This window comes from Dendrobates tinctorius, unplaced genomic scaffold (genome assembly GCF_039654945.1).
Source record: "Dendrobates tinctorius isolate UK_male_01 unplaced genomic scaffold, ASM3965494v1 ptg000008l, whole genome shotgun sequence".
Classification (NCBI taxonomy): Eukaryota; Metazoa; Chordata; class Amphibia; order Anura; family Dendrobatidae; genus Dendrobates; species Dendrobates tinctorius.
Window position 1 is genome coordinate 53,323,275 of NW_027361676.1, and position 14,671 is coordinate 53,337,945.

At 46.9% G+C, this 14,671-nt stretch overlaps 1 protein-coding gene across 3 annotated transcripts in view; it reads right to left on the bottom strand.

Annotated features, from left to right (window-relative positions):
* The window catches only part of GLRA3 (glycine receptor alpha 3), a 419,963-nt gene that overhangs the window by 95,779 nt on the left and 309,513 nt on the right, over window positions 1–14,671 (bottom strand). The window contains exon 9 of one of the 3 annotated variants that reach the window (XM_073577603.1): window positions 3,488–3,571. The exons of the other annotated variants lie outside the window; for them this stretch is intronic. Within the exon in view, the coding sequence (XP_073433704.1) occupies window positions 3,533–3,571 (39 nt within the window). The 3' untranslated portion in view covers window positions 3,488–3,532. Of the gene's footprint in view, window positions 1–3,487; window positions 3,572–14,671 lie in introns of those variants that run through there. 3 annotated transcript variants of the gene reach the window in all.

A 14,671-nucleotide genomic window follows, 5' to 3' on the forward strand; every position in this document is an offset into this window, starting at 1 on the left:
CAGGCTCAACACCTCCTGCCTTAGCTGCTTTTGTGCTTTTGGCACTACCAGCAGATGCTCCACACCATCAGTACCAGCTGGCCCCCCACACCCATGTCCGCGGCCTCTTCTACCATACTTAATTTTTGTGAAAATGGACTCAAAATGCAAGCAGATATATGGTACTGTATCAGAAGCGGACAACTCTATGTAGTCTAGGGATAATTGTAAATCTCCGTATATATTTCATGAGTCAGACACAGATGTTCACAGGCTCAGAAAATAATATAAAAATTTGCAAAAGGGTACAGTAGCACTAGATACAAGGTATATATAGTATAGTTTAAACATACTGAATATCTGTATACATTTCCGGAGGCAAACACAGACGCTCTCAGGCCCAGTATGGATCCGACAACAATATAGAAAGTTGAGAAACGGTACTATGGTGCCCCTGAGGGTACGGTCGCCACAGAAGTACTGCACCGCATCCAAAGGTGTGGTATCCCACCCTCAGGTAAGGAGGGATCACCACTCAGAACTCCTAACCCTGCATTTAACACACACTCACTAGTTAGTCAGGGCATCTGGGTGTACCGGGCGGGAGGATAGCCTCATCCCAGACTGACTAGGAAAGGGTGTTGGGGGTTAGTGTGGAAGGCAGGTACAGTGGGAGGAGCTTAGGTAGTGGAGTGATTGTGGCCATCCAATGAGAGAGGGCAAGGTGACAGTTGGTGGGTGTAGCTAGTCTGAGGTAAATGGATCTTTCTAGAGAGTTGTCAGTCAGTAACAGGACAGAGTAAGAGTAGGATTGCTGTGAGAAGGCTGAGGGTCAGAGAAGAGAGAAACATCTTGTCTAAGCACCTGGACTGGAAGGAAGGGGTCCTTGGGGCACGGGAAGTGCAATAAGCCACCTTTGAAGCCCGTTTCTGGAGAAGGAAGGACCAGGCCTCATTCGGGAAGGTGGCTCCTGAATGTAGTGGATAAATACAGGGCTCAGCTAGAAAGAAGGAGGCTGAGGTAACTTTAAGTGCCTCAGTCGCAGCCGCATTCAATACTCAAAAAGGCAGCAGTTGGAATAAAGGACCCCGGGGCCTGACCCACATCGCCTGGTGTGATCCGTGGCTGCCGGCTTGGGACACTGTTTGTGAAGGCGCACAGCAAGAAGCAAGGGAGAGATCAGCGCAGAGACACGGCCTAGAAAGGTTACACAAGTAAGAGTCTTGAACAGGTGTTCCTGATCTACCTTGGAGTTTGCCGGACCCCTACCTCAGAGGACACAGTACCAAGTGGGACATCTTGTGCACAAAACTTTTGAGGAAAAACTCAGAAACTGCACCCAACTGTGTCCTTGGTGTCTTTTACAACTCGCCTGCTACACACACTACACTCACCATCACCGTCAACAGCTCACAAGCACCATCTCAACTGCCCTGGGATACAGCTGTGCCCGTGGAGAGTTTCATCATTTTGGATGCTTTAACACCGTCCCAGAGGATATGCATTGCATCGTCGGCTACCCTAGCCGAGTACCATGGGTGGCGTCACGATCCCCCTTTTCCAAATTAATTATCATACCATCTTCCCCCTCATCTGAACTGTCATCTTCTTTATTGGACACCCAGGGCCACGTACCGGGTCCCAATCACCACCGTGACATACTTCCTCCTTAAAAGAGTCTGAAAGGCCCAGTACTGAGTAACCCCTGGCCCTGCATGGCGTTACATTTTAACACCAGATACCAGGGATATATAGTATAGTTTCAACATTCTAAATCTACGTATATATTTCAGGAGGCAGACACAGACGCTGTCATGGCCAGTATGGATTCGACAACAATCTAAAAGGTAGAAAAAGAGTACAGTATCACCAGATACAAGGTATGTACAGTATAGTTTAAACATTCAAAATCTCCATAGACATTTCAGGAGGCAGACACAGACGTTCTCAGTCCCAGTATGCATTTGCCAAGAATATAAAAAATAGAAAAAGGGTACTGTTTCACCAGATACAAGGTAGATATAGTATTGTTTAAACATTGCAAATCTCCCTATTTATTTCAGGAGGCAGACACAGACGCTCTCAGGGTCAGTATGGATTACACAATATAAAAAGCAGTAAAAGGGTATTGGATCAGAAGCGTACAGCTGTATACGGTGTAGGGGGCATTGTAAATTTCAGTATATATTTCCAGAGTCAGAAACAGACTGTCACTGGCTCAGTATGGATTAGAGCACAATATAAAAAGCATTAAATGGGTAAGGTATCACAAGCGTACAGCTGTGTACAGTGTTGGGGTAATCTTAAATGTACAAATATATTTCTGGAGTTACAGATAGACGTTCACAGGCTCAGTATGGATTACACCAGAATATAAAAATGAGAAAAATGGAAATGTATTTGAAACATACACCATTATATAGTGTAGGAGTACTTTGAAATCTTCGTATATATTTCAGTCTCAGTAAGCCAGTCCAGCCTCTCCGCTACAGGAAGCTAGATGGATAAAAGTACAGACGTAAAGTCGAGTGATTTCAGAAAAGTTTGAATTACTAATCACGGGAAAACCTCCCGGGAGAATTAGCAGAGGCGATGCTGACCCTCAATTACTTTTACTGTGGATACAGCTAAAACAGAAATTAATGAAGAAAGGGTTGCTGTATCGCAGTAGCATCGATCACATCACCGTTACTCATCTCCATCAAACTGTGATCACAGGGAGAGCTGTAGACATGGTCCTCACTGCCTATCATGATCTGTCTGGTCACTTTGGAGTGCAAAACACAGAAGCCACAGGCCGTAGGGGATTCAATTGGATTGCCATGAGAGGAGACATTGAAAAATGGTGGCAGGAAGGTCACATGTCTATGACTATGAAAACTGTGAAAGGTGATCATAAAGCATCACTGCATCTGATTGTGAGTTGACGTCCATTACAAATGGTAACCATTGATCATCTGAAGGTAGAGGCCAGCAGGACAGGACATAGCTACATCGTAACCATCATCGATCAGTTCACCAAATTTGTAGTGGCCGTCCCTGTGAAGGATTTAATTGGCCAGACTACACAGCGGTGGAGCAGGGAGAGGTAAGTATTCAGGATATAAATCCAGCTCACCAGACATAGCATTCCATCATCGGAGCACGAGACCGCTGTGTCAAAGCGCACAATCCAAGATAATGAAGAAATTGTCCAGCTCCACGATGTAGTGAAAAATATTCTTTATTCACTCAATAGAAATGAGGTTTAAAAGCCAGCATGAATTACAAGGCATGCGTTCTGCGCGTTTCAAGTGACTTGGCACTCTTAATCATGATACGCAGCTTTGTCTATGAGTAGATCTTATATACTCTCTCCGGTCTACACACCGGTAAAATAATTAATTAAAACATACATAAAACAAAAAAAGAAAAAGAGGTAAATATAATTTTTTACAACAGAATATCACAATTAAATATAACAATTTAATTCATTCAATGTCATTAAAATTATTTAAATACATTGTTATTGCCTTCAATTGTGTTTATCTTTTTATTTCTTAATTTTTATTCATTATTCTCTTGTTATTATCCATGAAAGTGAAGCAAACTTCTGAAATAGAGGAGAAACATAACAATTCTCAATATTGCAACTATTCACGGCAATGACGTTTACATGCATACAATTTTTTCAGTATACATGCAGTTTTCAATTACATGTCAGATTTTTATTTCTTTTGTTTGCAATATTAATATAAGCACAACAAACCCATTACTTTAGTATGCACATGTATACAGAGAAAAGAGAGAGAGGGAACGTGAAGAAAAAGAGAGGAATGAGGAAAATTTTTTTGTCCATTTCCTATTAACGCACCAAATGTGCACACGCCACAATATAACCGTTTAAAAGGAGATAGAAAACTTCAATTTGCACTGCTCCAAAGAATTTTTTTCGTAATATACAATATTTTTGTTTATATGTACAACCAAAAAAACCCTTTAATTCTTACATTTACCCTTCATACACCAAATATAAAAAACCGTTCTGATACATTTGTTCAGTAAGAGGTAAGTATTGCAAGTGCTGTGTCCCTGAGCAAGCAGGGTGGTCCCACTCGTGGGCGACGGCACTGGCACATGGCCCCTCATAGTACGGCAGTGTGTCTGACGGCGAGTGGGCCCCCCACCATCAGAGACACTTTATTGTACTATGAGAGGCCCTGTGCCAGTGCCGTCACCCAAGGGTGGGCACACACATCTGTTCAGGGCAACAGTACTTGCCCGTGTGCGCCAAGTGGTGACCCCGGTCCTGAGGGGGGCAGCCCACTTAGGGAGGTTTAAAAAATGGCATATGTTGATGTGTAGGCTGGACTTTCAGCAGCTGCAAATGGAGGAATTGGAGAAGTCCGAGGAAGAGGAGGAAAAAACGAGCCTTTTTTCTGCCAACCTATGTGCTATCAGGGGAAGGTGGGACAAAATCCTTGGAAACCCATGCATGGTTCATTTTAATGAAGGTTAGATCATCCACATTTTGGGTCGACAGACGGGTCGTTTTTTCTGTCAGGATTGATCCAGCAGCACTGAAGACTCTTTCAGATAGAATACTACCAGCAGGGCAAGCGAGCTCCTGTAAGGCATATTGTGCCAATTCAGGACATGTGTCCAGTTTTGAGGCCCAGTAATCAAAGGGGAATGACCTGTGAGGGAGAACCTCGATATGGGAGGATAATTAGTTTGTAACCATAGTTGACAACTACTGTCTCCTGTCACTTGCAATCGATTCTGTATTAGCTGTCGTCTGTATGGTACTTGAGAAATCAGACCACAACATGGTCAGGAAACCCCTGTCTCCAACGCCAGTTCAGCTGTGTGCACCACGAACACCTCTTCCATTGTGGCCACTACGGCTTGTGGGAGAACCAGCTCCGCTGCTGTGTGCTGGGAATGCCTCAAACAAACGGTTTACCAGAGTTGATTGTTTGTTAGCCAATATTAGCTCTAGGTTCTCCTGTGGCATGATGTTGTGTAGTTTGCCTTTATAGCGTGGATCGAGGATGCTGGCCAACTAGTTGTCGTCATCCCTCATCATTTTGGCAATGTGGGCGTCCTTTTTTAGGATGCACAAGGCATAATCACACATGTGGGCCAATGTTCCAGGTGTCAATGCTGCACTGTGGTGGGTGAAGGAGCACTTTCTGGCAAATCCACATCCCTCCAGTCACGCACAAACCCTGTACCTGACCTTGGCATGGCCACATTTTCTCTTGCCCCCTGAGAAGCATCCTCATCCCCAAAATAATCATCTTCCTCCTCATCTTCCTCTTCTTCCTCCACCTCGTCCACAACAGTTCCCTGACCAGACAATGGCTGACTGTCATCAAGCCTTCCCTCCTCATTTTCCTCCTTCTCCTCCTGTTGCTCCTCCGCTGCAGACGCCTGATCCTTAATGTGCGTCAAAGTTTGCATGAGCAGACGCATAAGTGGTATGCTCATGCTTATGATAGCATCATCTGTGCTTACCAGCCGTGTGCATTCCTCAAAACACTGAAGGACTTTACAGAGGTCTTTCAGCTTTGACCACTGCACACCCAACAACTCCATGTCTGCCCTCAAACTGCCTGCTCGTGTATCCTCCCACAAATGCATTACAGCCTGCCTCTGTTTGCACAGCCTCTCAACCATGTGCATGGTGGAGTTCCATATTGTAGCAACGTCTATAATTAGGCGGTGCTTGGGGAGGTGGAGTGATCGCTGCAGCTTCTGCTTCTGCGAGCACAGTCTTCGCACCTTATGGAGCAGGGCTGTTAACTCAGGATAATGATTTAGGAAGAACTGCACCACCAGGCTCAAGGTGTGAGCCAGGCAAGGTATGTTTGTGAGTTTTGCAAGAGCTATGGCTGCCACAAAATTCCGCCAATTATCACTGACTACCTTGCCTGGCTCAAGATGTAGACTGCCCAGCCATGACTCAGTTTGTCGATGCAAGTAGTTGGCCAGTACCTCCGCGGTGTGTCTGCTGTCGCCCAAAGACATCATTTTTAAAACAGCCTGCTGCCGCTTACCACTAGCTGTTTGATAGTGGGACACCTCGTGTGCAGCACTGACAGATGTGGATGGAGTGCTCGTGCGACTGCACTCTGTCGACAAGCTTTCGCTTCTGGAGGACGAGGAGGGTCGAACGCCTACAGTGAACTGTTTCCTATACCATGGGCTAGGCAGCATTGTTGCACCGCCACTGTCCTCTGTGGAGCCTGCATCCACCGCATTAACCCAGTGCGCAGTGATGGACACGTAATGGCCCTGGCCATGCCTACTGGACCATGCATCTGTTGTGAGGTGCACCTTTCCACTCACTGATTGTTTTAGTGCATGGATTATGTGGTCTTTCACATGTCAGTGGAGGGCAGGGATGGCTTTTCGACAACAGAAGTGCTGACTGGGTAGGTCATAGCGTGGGACAGCGTAGGCCATGAGCTCTTGGAAAGCTTCGTTTCAACCAAACGGAAGGGCATCATCTCAAATGAGATCAGTTTGGCAATGTAGGCATTCAAAGCCAGTGTACGCAAATGAGTACTTTCTTGTCCTACTGAGAGTGTCTGGTAGGATGAGCTGGACTTGAGAGCTGTATATGGGGGAACTAGCGTTGGATCGGTTGGACTGGGAAGGGGTTGGTGATGGTGAGGGTGTAGATGGCCTAGATTCAGTGTTTCCTCGCAAAATATTGTGATTCCCTGACTGCTTTCGCCTAGCGATGACACCTCAACATTTCTTGATGGTGGTGTGCTTAGCGGTGGCCTTACAGTGGGGGAAGCGAAGGAGCGTTGCCGGCTGCTAACAAGGTGTTTAGGGTGTCTTCTTTTCTGTTGAGCACTCAATAAGTCTCTGTCTAATTAGGACAGGCCGCAGTACACACAAGGGTATATCTACCCAATCAAATTTCCATGACAATTGGCGCACCAACGTGAGGCTGTGGACGAAACACACGGGGACCCTGCTGACTGGAGAGAACAGACAGAGTTGCGCAACTCCATAAGTAAGGTAAGAAAATCTAGTTATCTTACCTGAATGTCTCCTGTGCCCAGTCGGGGTCAGTAACTCTAGCCGGTCAGGTGTGGTCACCAAAACCCTCATGGAGTGTAAAAATCCATGAGCCCTTTATCCAAACCCTGGGATAAGCAAAGTGTCTGCTGTGGTCCTGTATATGTCTAGATCCGGGAGAGAGCTGGTGGAAACTGACTGATTTGTGCTCGTGGTTGCTGGGAAACCGATAGCAGGGGAGTTGAATAGCTCAGATAAGTCCTCACAAACACACCTGGACATAGGGAACACAGGAGAAGTCACCTAGGTACAATCCATACAATCCTTATTGAAAAAATGACTAAGTATGAAATGGACAAGGCAAATGTTAGGTGGATTCATAACTGGCTTAGTGATCGGACCGAAAGAGTGGTCGTAAATGGCTGCACATCCAGTTGGAAGAATGTCTCAAGTGGGGTACCACAGGGCTCTGTCCTGGGCCCTGTATTGTTAAACATCTTTATCAATGATTTAGATGAAGGAATTGAGAGTAAACTGATTAAATTTGCTGATGACACCAAGCTAGGAGGGATAGCTAATACTAGAGAAGAGAGAGAGAGGATTCAAAAAGATATAAATAAAATGGAGAAGTGGGCAGCAACTAACAGAATGGTTTTTAACAGGGAGAAATGCAAAGTACTACATCTGGGCAATAAAAATGAAAAAAGCATATACAGAATGGGAGGAATAGGGCTAAGTGACAGCACATGTGAAAAAGACTTGGGTATACTAATAGATCACAGACTGAATATGAGTCAACAGTGTGATGCAGCAGCAAAAAAGGCAAATACAATTCTAGGATGTATTAACAGAAGCATACAGTCTAGATCACGTGAAGTCATTATTTCCCTCTACTCTTTGGTCAGACCTCATCTGGAATATTGTGTCCAGTTTTGGGCACCACATTTTAAAAAAGACATCAACAAACTGGAGCAAGTTCAGAAAAGAGCGACCAGAATGGTGACCGGTCTGCAAACCCTGTCTTATGAGGAAAGGTTGCAGGATTTGGGAATGTTTAGTTTGCAAAAGAGAAGACTGAGAGGAGACTTAATAGCTGTCTATAAATATCTAAAGGGCTGTCACACTGTAGAAGGATCAACTTTATTCTCATTTGCACAAGGAAAGACTAGAAGCAATGGGATGAAACTGAATGGGAGGAGACACAGATTAGATATTAGAAAAAACTTTTTGACAGTTAGAGTGATCAATGAGTGGAACAGGCTGCCACGAGAAGTGGTGAGTTCTCCTTCAATGGGAGTCTTCAAACAGAGGCTGGACAGACATCTGACTGGGATGATTTAGCGAATCCTGCTTTGAGCAGGGGGTTGCTCCTTCAATGGAAATCTTCAAACAGAGGCTGGACAGACATCTGACTGGGATGATTTAGCGAATCCTGCTTTGAGCAGGGGGTTGGACCAGATGGCCCAGGAGGTCCCTTCCAACTCTACGATTCTATGATTCTATGATTCTAGGTATCAGGTGGTGGGGTCTTAGAGAGTTATCACAAGGCGAATCTCCTATCAAGCTATCACAACAAATACACCTGTGCATAGGAAGGGACAGGAGCACCCAAATCGCCAGGCACGTGGTGGTGTTAGCTTGGGGGAGATATTGCAAGCCAAATCACTTGACAGGTTGCCACCAACACACCTGTACATAGGGAGGACAGGAGAAGCCGATCCAGGTACCAGGTGGTGGCAATTTTGTGGGAGTTATCACTAATCCTGCTACTGGCGAGCCAGGCAGGACGTCCGGTACAGTGTGTTAACATTCCCTGGTCACCAAGCGCAGTGCACTCAGTGTGATTGGCAGTTATCGGCTGTAGCCAGAAGAATTGAGTCCCTCCCAGGAGTGCAGAGGACAGCCCCTCATATGGTGGCCACTGACGTGGAAGAGCAACCACCCTGCAGGGACAGGAGACCTGTCAGGTGTTACAACTGTGGCAACCTTGGCCATTTCCGGAACCAGTGCACAGCACCCTGGCAACCCAGGGCATCACGCAGAGGAACAGGCCAAGAAAGAAACACAGAAGACAATGAAGAACCCTGTCCATAGGACAGAGGCAAACCGGGTCCGCCAGACGTCACTCCCCTGACATGTGAATGTGAAACCCCATCAGCGGACCCAATACCTCAAATCACTGGGGGCTGTCATATCTTTCCTTGTGGACACTGGTGCAGTCAGAAGTGAAAATCCCCGACCCCACCAGTCTATCAGAGCACTATGTGTCTTGTATGGGGACTGAAGGTCAAGACAGACATTCCCCAGCTTGCAAGCCCCTGAGCGTGTGGACACAGCCAGGACACTCCATCCTGTTCCAGTTTACGGTGGAGACCTGCCCACCTCACCTGTTGAGAGCAGACCTACTGCAGGAACTGAAGGTGACCAAAGTGTTCCATGAAGATGTGACCATGACATCTTCTCCACACCAGACCCAAGAAGAATCAATCATGCTGGTGGCCCTACAAGAGCCTTGAACAACCGGTGCAAGCCTACCCAAGGAGGTGCTGGACATAGTACCTGGAAGCCTATGGTCAGGGAGACTTCAAGTTGCGCCAGTGCAGGTGTCACTCAAGTCTGGAACCCCGGACGCTCAGAAGGCCCAGCATCCCCTGCTCATTACCCAGAGCCAAACTGTCTCTGACCAACAGGAGGTCTAAGTGGAACCGCTGTTCAAGAAACGGCCTAAGAACTTTGGCATGGGCCAGGAAACTCTCAACCCAGAGGGACCATACCCGCTTCAAGTAATGGCTGCACTGCTCCCTGCTCCAGCGCCAGAGGATCATCTTGGACAAGATTCTCAAGGTGCTCCCTGAAGTTAAGCCAGGCCCTGGACCAGAAGACAGCCACTCAGCTCCTCAAACTGGTTAACAAATGCTGACCTGAGATCAAGCTGGGTGAAAGGAACGGCTGCTGGCTGGTAAAGAAGACGTCCCAGCAAAAAGACCCCCTGTAAGAGCAAGTGAGCTCAGCTGGACGTCATCTCTGATGAAGCGGACCCCAGCAAACGGCTTGTTTTGCTGCTCTGTGCCAGAAGATGGGAGTCACTCACGGCATTATGAAGAGCAAGGCCAGATTGAGCCGCCTCACCCGTGGGAATCATCATGCAGTCCCAGCTTTTCCCGATCAAGGGGAAGACAGTGAAAGGAGAACCAGACTGGAGTGAATGGTGCATAACCTGAGGGCTGTGAGTGAAGCAACCGTGTTTGAAACCCCAGTTGTGCCAGATCTGCACACTCTGCTGACAAACGTGCCAGCTAGAGTTGAGCGACTTTGGTCAGATCGGGTTTCATGAAACAAAATTTGTTTCAGATGAAACTGGTCCGACTGGGGCAAAAAAAGTCGGAGTTTTGTCCGAAACCCGACCCCAATGCAAGTCAATGGGGAATAAAAGTCGACATTGAGTGGATGAATGTCCCACTGACTTGCATTGGGGTCGGGTTTCGGACGAAACTCCGACTTTTTTTTGCCCTAGTCGGACCAGTTTCATCTGAAACAAATTTTGTTTCATGAAACCCGATCCGACCAAAGTCGCTCAACTCTAGTGCCAGCCACAGCAACGGTTCTCATGGTGATGGATCTATCCAATGCTCCCCTCAATGTTCCCCATTCAGCAGTAAGCGACCAGTTCCTGAAAATGCACAAGGGGGTGCAGAGCACATGGACAGTGACGCCCAAGAGGGCCCAGAACAGCCTTTCACAGCTCACCAAAGCATTGTCCTCCATCCTCCTCAAATGGATTGCAGAACATGCAGAAGTCATCGACATCGCTACCTGCACAGCCCTTTCCTTGTCTCCTCTACTCTGCCTGGTGGAGCTGCAATGCAAGTTCTGCAAAAACAGAGTCCAGTGGTGTCAAAAGCAAATTACGTTCCTGAAGACACCGTATTGCCTGCCAGACGAAAACGCTTAACAGATGTGATGACTGGAAGACCGCTGAGGAGAAGATGGCTCCCTCAACAACTCCGAAGATTCAGGCCTTCCTTGGTCTAGTCTCGTACTACGGGACTTGGATCCCTAGTGCTCCAGGCTTAATGCAGCCTCTGTACAATTGCATCAATGCATTGCAGTCTTCATCTCATACAGGAAACTGAAAGGCTCCATAGTCTCTGCGCCAGCTCCAGGCCTCCCTGACTACGAGAAGCCATTCCGTCTTTACCGAATGGAAAAATAAGGTCATGTTACTGGCGTCTTAAAACAGACCCACAGAGGAAAAAACAGAGGCCTCTAGGCTACCTCTAAGCCGACTTGGATCCAGTTGCAGGGGGGGCCCTCCTGCATGAAAACAATATTTGCAGCACACGCCCTCCTGACAAGGCTGCTGATATCATTCTTGGACAATCACTCTTCAGTGCTCTCAGCCGTTACCTGTCTCTACTCCTACTCCCAAGGGGGATGCGGATACGGACTCTTCAGAGAAAAAATCTGCTCCAGTTTTGCAGATGATGAAGGAAGGTTCCACACATGATGTGCAGTGACCAGCAATCAAGACATCCTATGGTCCAGAACTTTGTCAGCCCAAGAGCCCAAGAAGCGGAACTGATTGAGCTGACGAAAGGCCTGCCAGATTGCGAAGTACAAAACTTCAAGGTACTCGCATGGCATAGCACATGACTTCGGACACATCTGGGCTGCAGGAGACTTCATCACAGCAAGCGACCTGCTGGACGCTCTTCAACTACTAAAAGTGGTGGCAGTGTTAAAGGTTAAGGCACACAGAAAACTGAACACAGTAGAGACACGGGGCATCAACATGGCGGACGTGGCAACCAAACAAGCAGCCAGAGGAAGACAATATGGAAAAATGGGAGAGGTCGTAGAGCCGGACGGCTATTACATGACGACTGAAGACGAGGAAGTCTGACAAAATGACTTCCTGAAACCTATACAAGAAGTAGCAGGACCAGATTCGAAATCAGAAGGAAAGCAGGATGCTGGAGGACCAAAGCACTGGGCTCCAAAAAACCCTGCCTACCTCCAACATCTACCTCAAACGTCTACCTCAAGACAGACCCAGTCTACCTCAAAGTATATACCCTACGGTGGTTCAATGGGCATATGGCCCCGCACAGAGATGAAGACACAGATGAATGACATGATTGGACTGGACTTCCACCTTAACAGCCAAATTTCCAGTAGCTGTCTGGCCTCCGACAAATGCAACATTGGACAAGTGGGAAGAGTTCCCCCACATCATCTGGCCTGAAGATTTTCCAGTAAGGAACCAGTTGGCGAAGACTACTGCAAAGAGGCTACTCTCAGAAATAGTGTGGAGATATGGGGGTTCCAGAAGTGATAGCAAGTGATCAGGGACCCACATTCACAGCAAACCTGACGCATCTGATCAGCAGTGGGGTCACACTTAGGCCTACACACTTCCCACCATCCCGCACCATAGACTAAGTGGGACACTTAAGAGCAGCATGCTAAAAAATTTGCCCAAGAGACAGACAAACCATGGCACTAGACACTCCCATAGGCTCAGAAAAAGCTGTCACCAATATGAAATTTTATTTGGGTCTAAACCCAGGTTAGGGGTATTCTTTACTTAGCAGTTGACTATGCAATGTGATACTTTGTCTGCATGTGTAATTGAATTTATCAAGAATCTTGCTAATGTCAATTCTCGAGTTTTTTCCTTCATTGCCTGGTCCAGATTCGGTGCCTGGTATGCATGCCCTGAAGTCAGGAGGCTGAGTGTTGGTGGAAAAAGTCCGTAAGGAGAAGCACTCGATCCCAAACCTCCAGGGAACCTTGGCAAACGAACTGCCCTTCCCCTGGGCCTAAGAGGTACATATCAATATTCTATTTTCTTTATATATATATGTTTTTTTTATTACAATAAAACATTGCATGTATATACATATAACATTGATCTGTTAATGCCGTTGATCCTTGCCGCTGCGACCCAGAATTCTTCTCCTCGTGGGTGGGTGGGTATTTCTTCTTCTTCCTTGTAGGTCGCCTGAGGACAAAGAGGATTAATTTATCCTTGCCCTGTCCTTTTGTCCTCGTTTAACCCCACCTCCCTATGTCATTTCCCTTTCTTAGCCCCCTATCCTCTCATTCATCGTCTCATCCCCCCCTGCAGCAGTCTCGTCCCTCCCTTCCATCGTCATGTCAGCCTTCTCCTTACCACTTAGTTTCATGACCGTCTGATACTTGACTCTGGTAAGGTCGATTCCTGATATACCCATCCCCCCATTAATAAAGATCACAACAACCATTCTTGGGTGTAAACGGCCACAGCAGCCAATTTATTGATAATTTTATACTTAAGAGACACTCTGTGAGGTCCTCAAAGCTAAAAAGGGGGGTCTGGTAGTTCACCATTCCAGCGCATTGCCCCCTCCCTCCCAAACTTACTTCTGGCCGCGAGACCCCGAAGCACCAATATAATCCGAGGGAGAGGTTGCCCTCCTGCCAATGTGATCCCGGCATTCCATCAACGGGTATCACCAAAACTCCTAGTATTGTGACCCCTACGCTCAGTCGCCGGGTGTCACCCAATGTTCCATTAATGTGAATCCGACGTTCCACCGCCGGGTATGACCCAATCTCACCAGACCACCACCACAACACCATCCAATGAAGGAGATCCCTGTATTCCAGGAGTCCCCAAAATGTATTTTAACCAACTTCGAGGACCCACCAGTGCCACGCCGAGAGCACCCTGACCCCCTCAAGTGCTCAAGACCCCCCCTCTTTGTCCTCAGGTGACCTACCGGCTGATACTATAGAGCTGGAGGCTGTTTCGGCAATGTAAGGCTGGTTTCACACTTGCGTTTTTTTGTGCTGTTATTTCACGCAAAAAGCGCATGCGTTTTTTTTCCTATTCTTAACATGGGTACGCATACACATGCATTTGTACGCGTTTGTATGCGCATGAGTTTTTTGTAGTGTGCGCTCGGGCGCACAAAATGCACTCTGTTGCATTTTTTGAGAGTCCAACTTGCCCCCCAAAAAACGCATGCGCACGCAATGCATTTTTTTTTCACCCAACCACCCATTATAGTCTATGAGTGCGCTGACGTGCGCATGTTAATGCGCACGTCAACGCAAAAAAAGCATACTTTTTTAAAAAAACGCACACAAAACCGCAAAAAGCGCACAAAAACGCATGATGCGTTATTTATGCGCGTTTGCACTGCACACGGTGCGCAGCGCAAAAAAACGCAAGTGTGAAAGTAGCCTAAGCCAAAACCTGTTCCTGAAGCTCTGGCTTTAAAAGCGGTTTACCAACTCCCAGAAAAGGGAAACTTAAAGGCCTTCTTGTGCCAGACGATGACGCAGGTTCAACACCTCCTGCCTTAGCTGCTATTGTGCTTTTCCCAGAACCAGCCGATGCACCACCACCATCAGTACCAGCTGCGCCTCCCTGCCCACATCCACGACCTCTTACACCATACTTCCTCATGTTTGGGAAAATGTACCAAAAATACAGCAGAGAAATGGTACTGTATGAGGAGCGTACAGCTGTGTAAGGTGTATGTAAAAAGTGAAATCTCCGTATATATTTTGTGAGTCACAGATGCTCACCCAGTATGTATTTCTCCATAATCCAACAAGCAGATATACAGTACTGTATCAGAAGTGTACAGCTGTATACGTTGTTGGTGAAAATGTCAATCTCTGT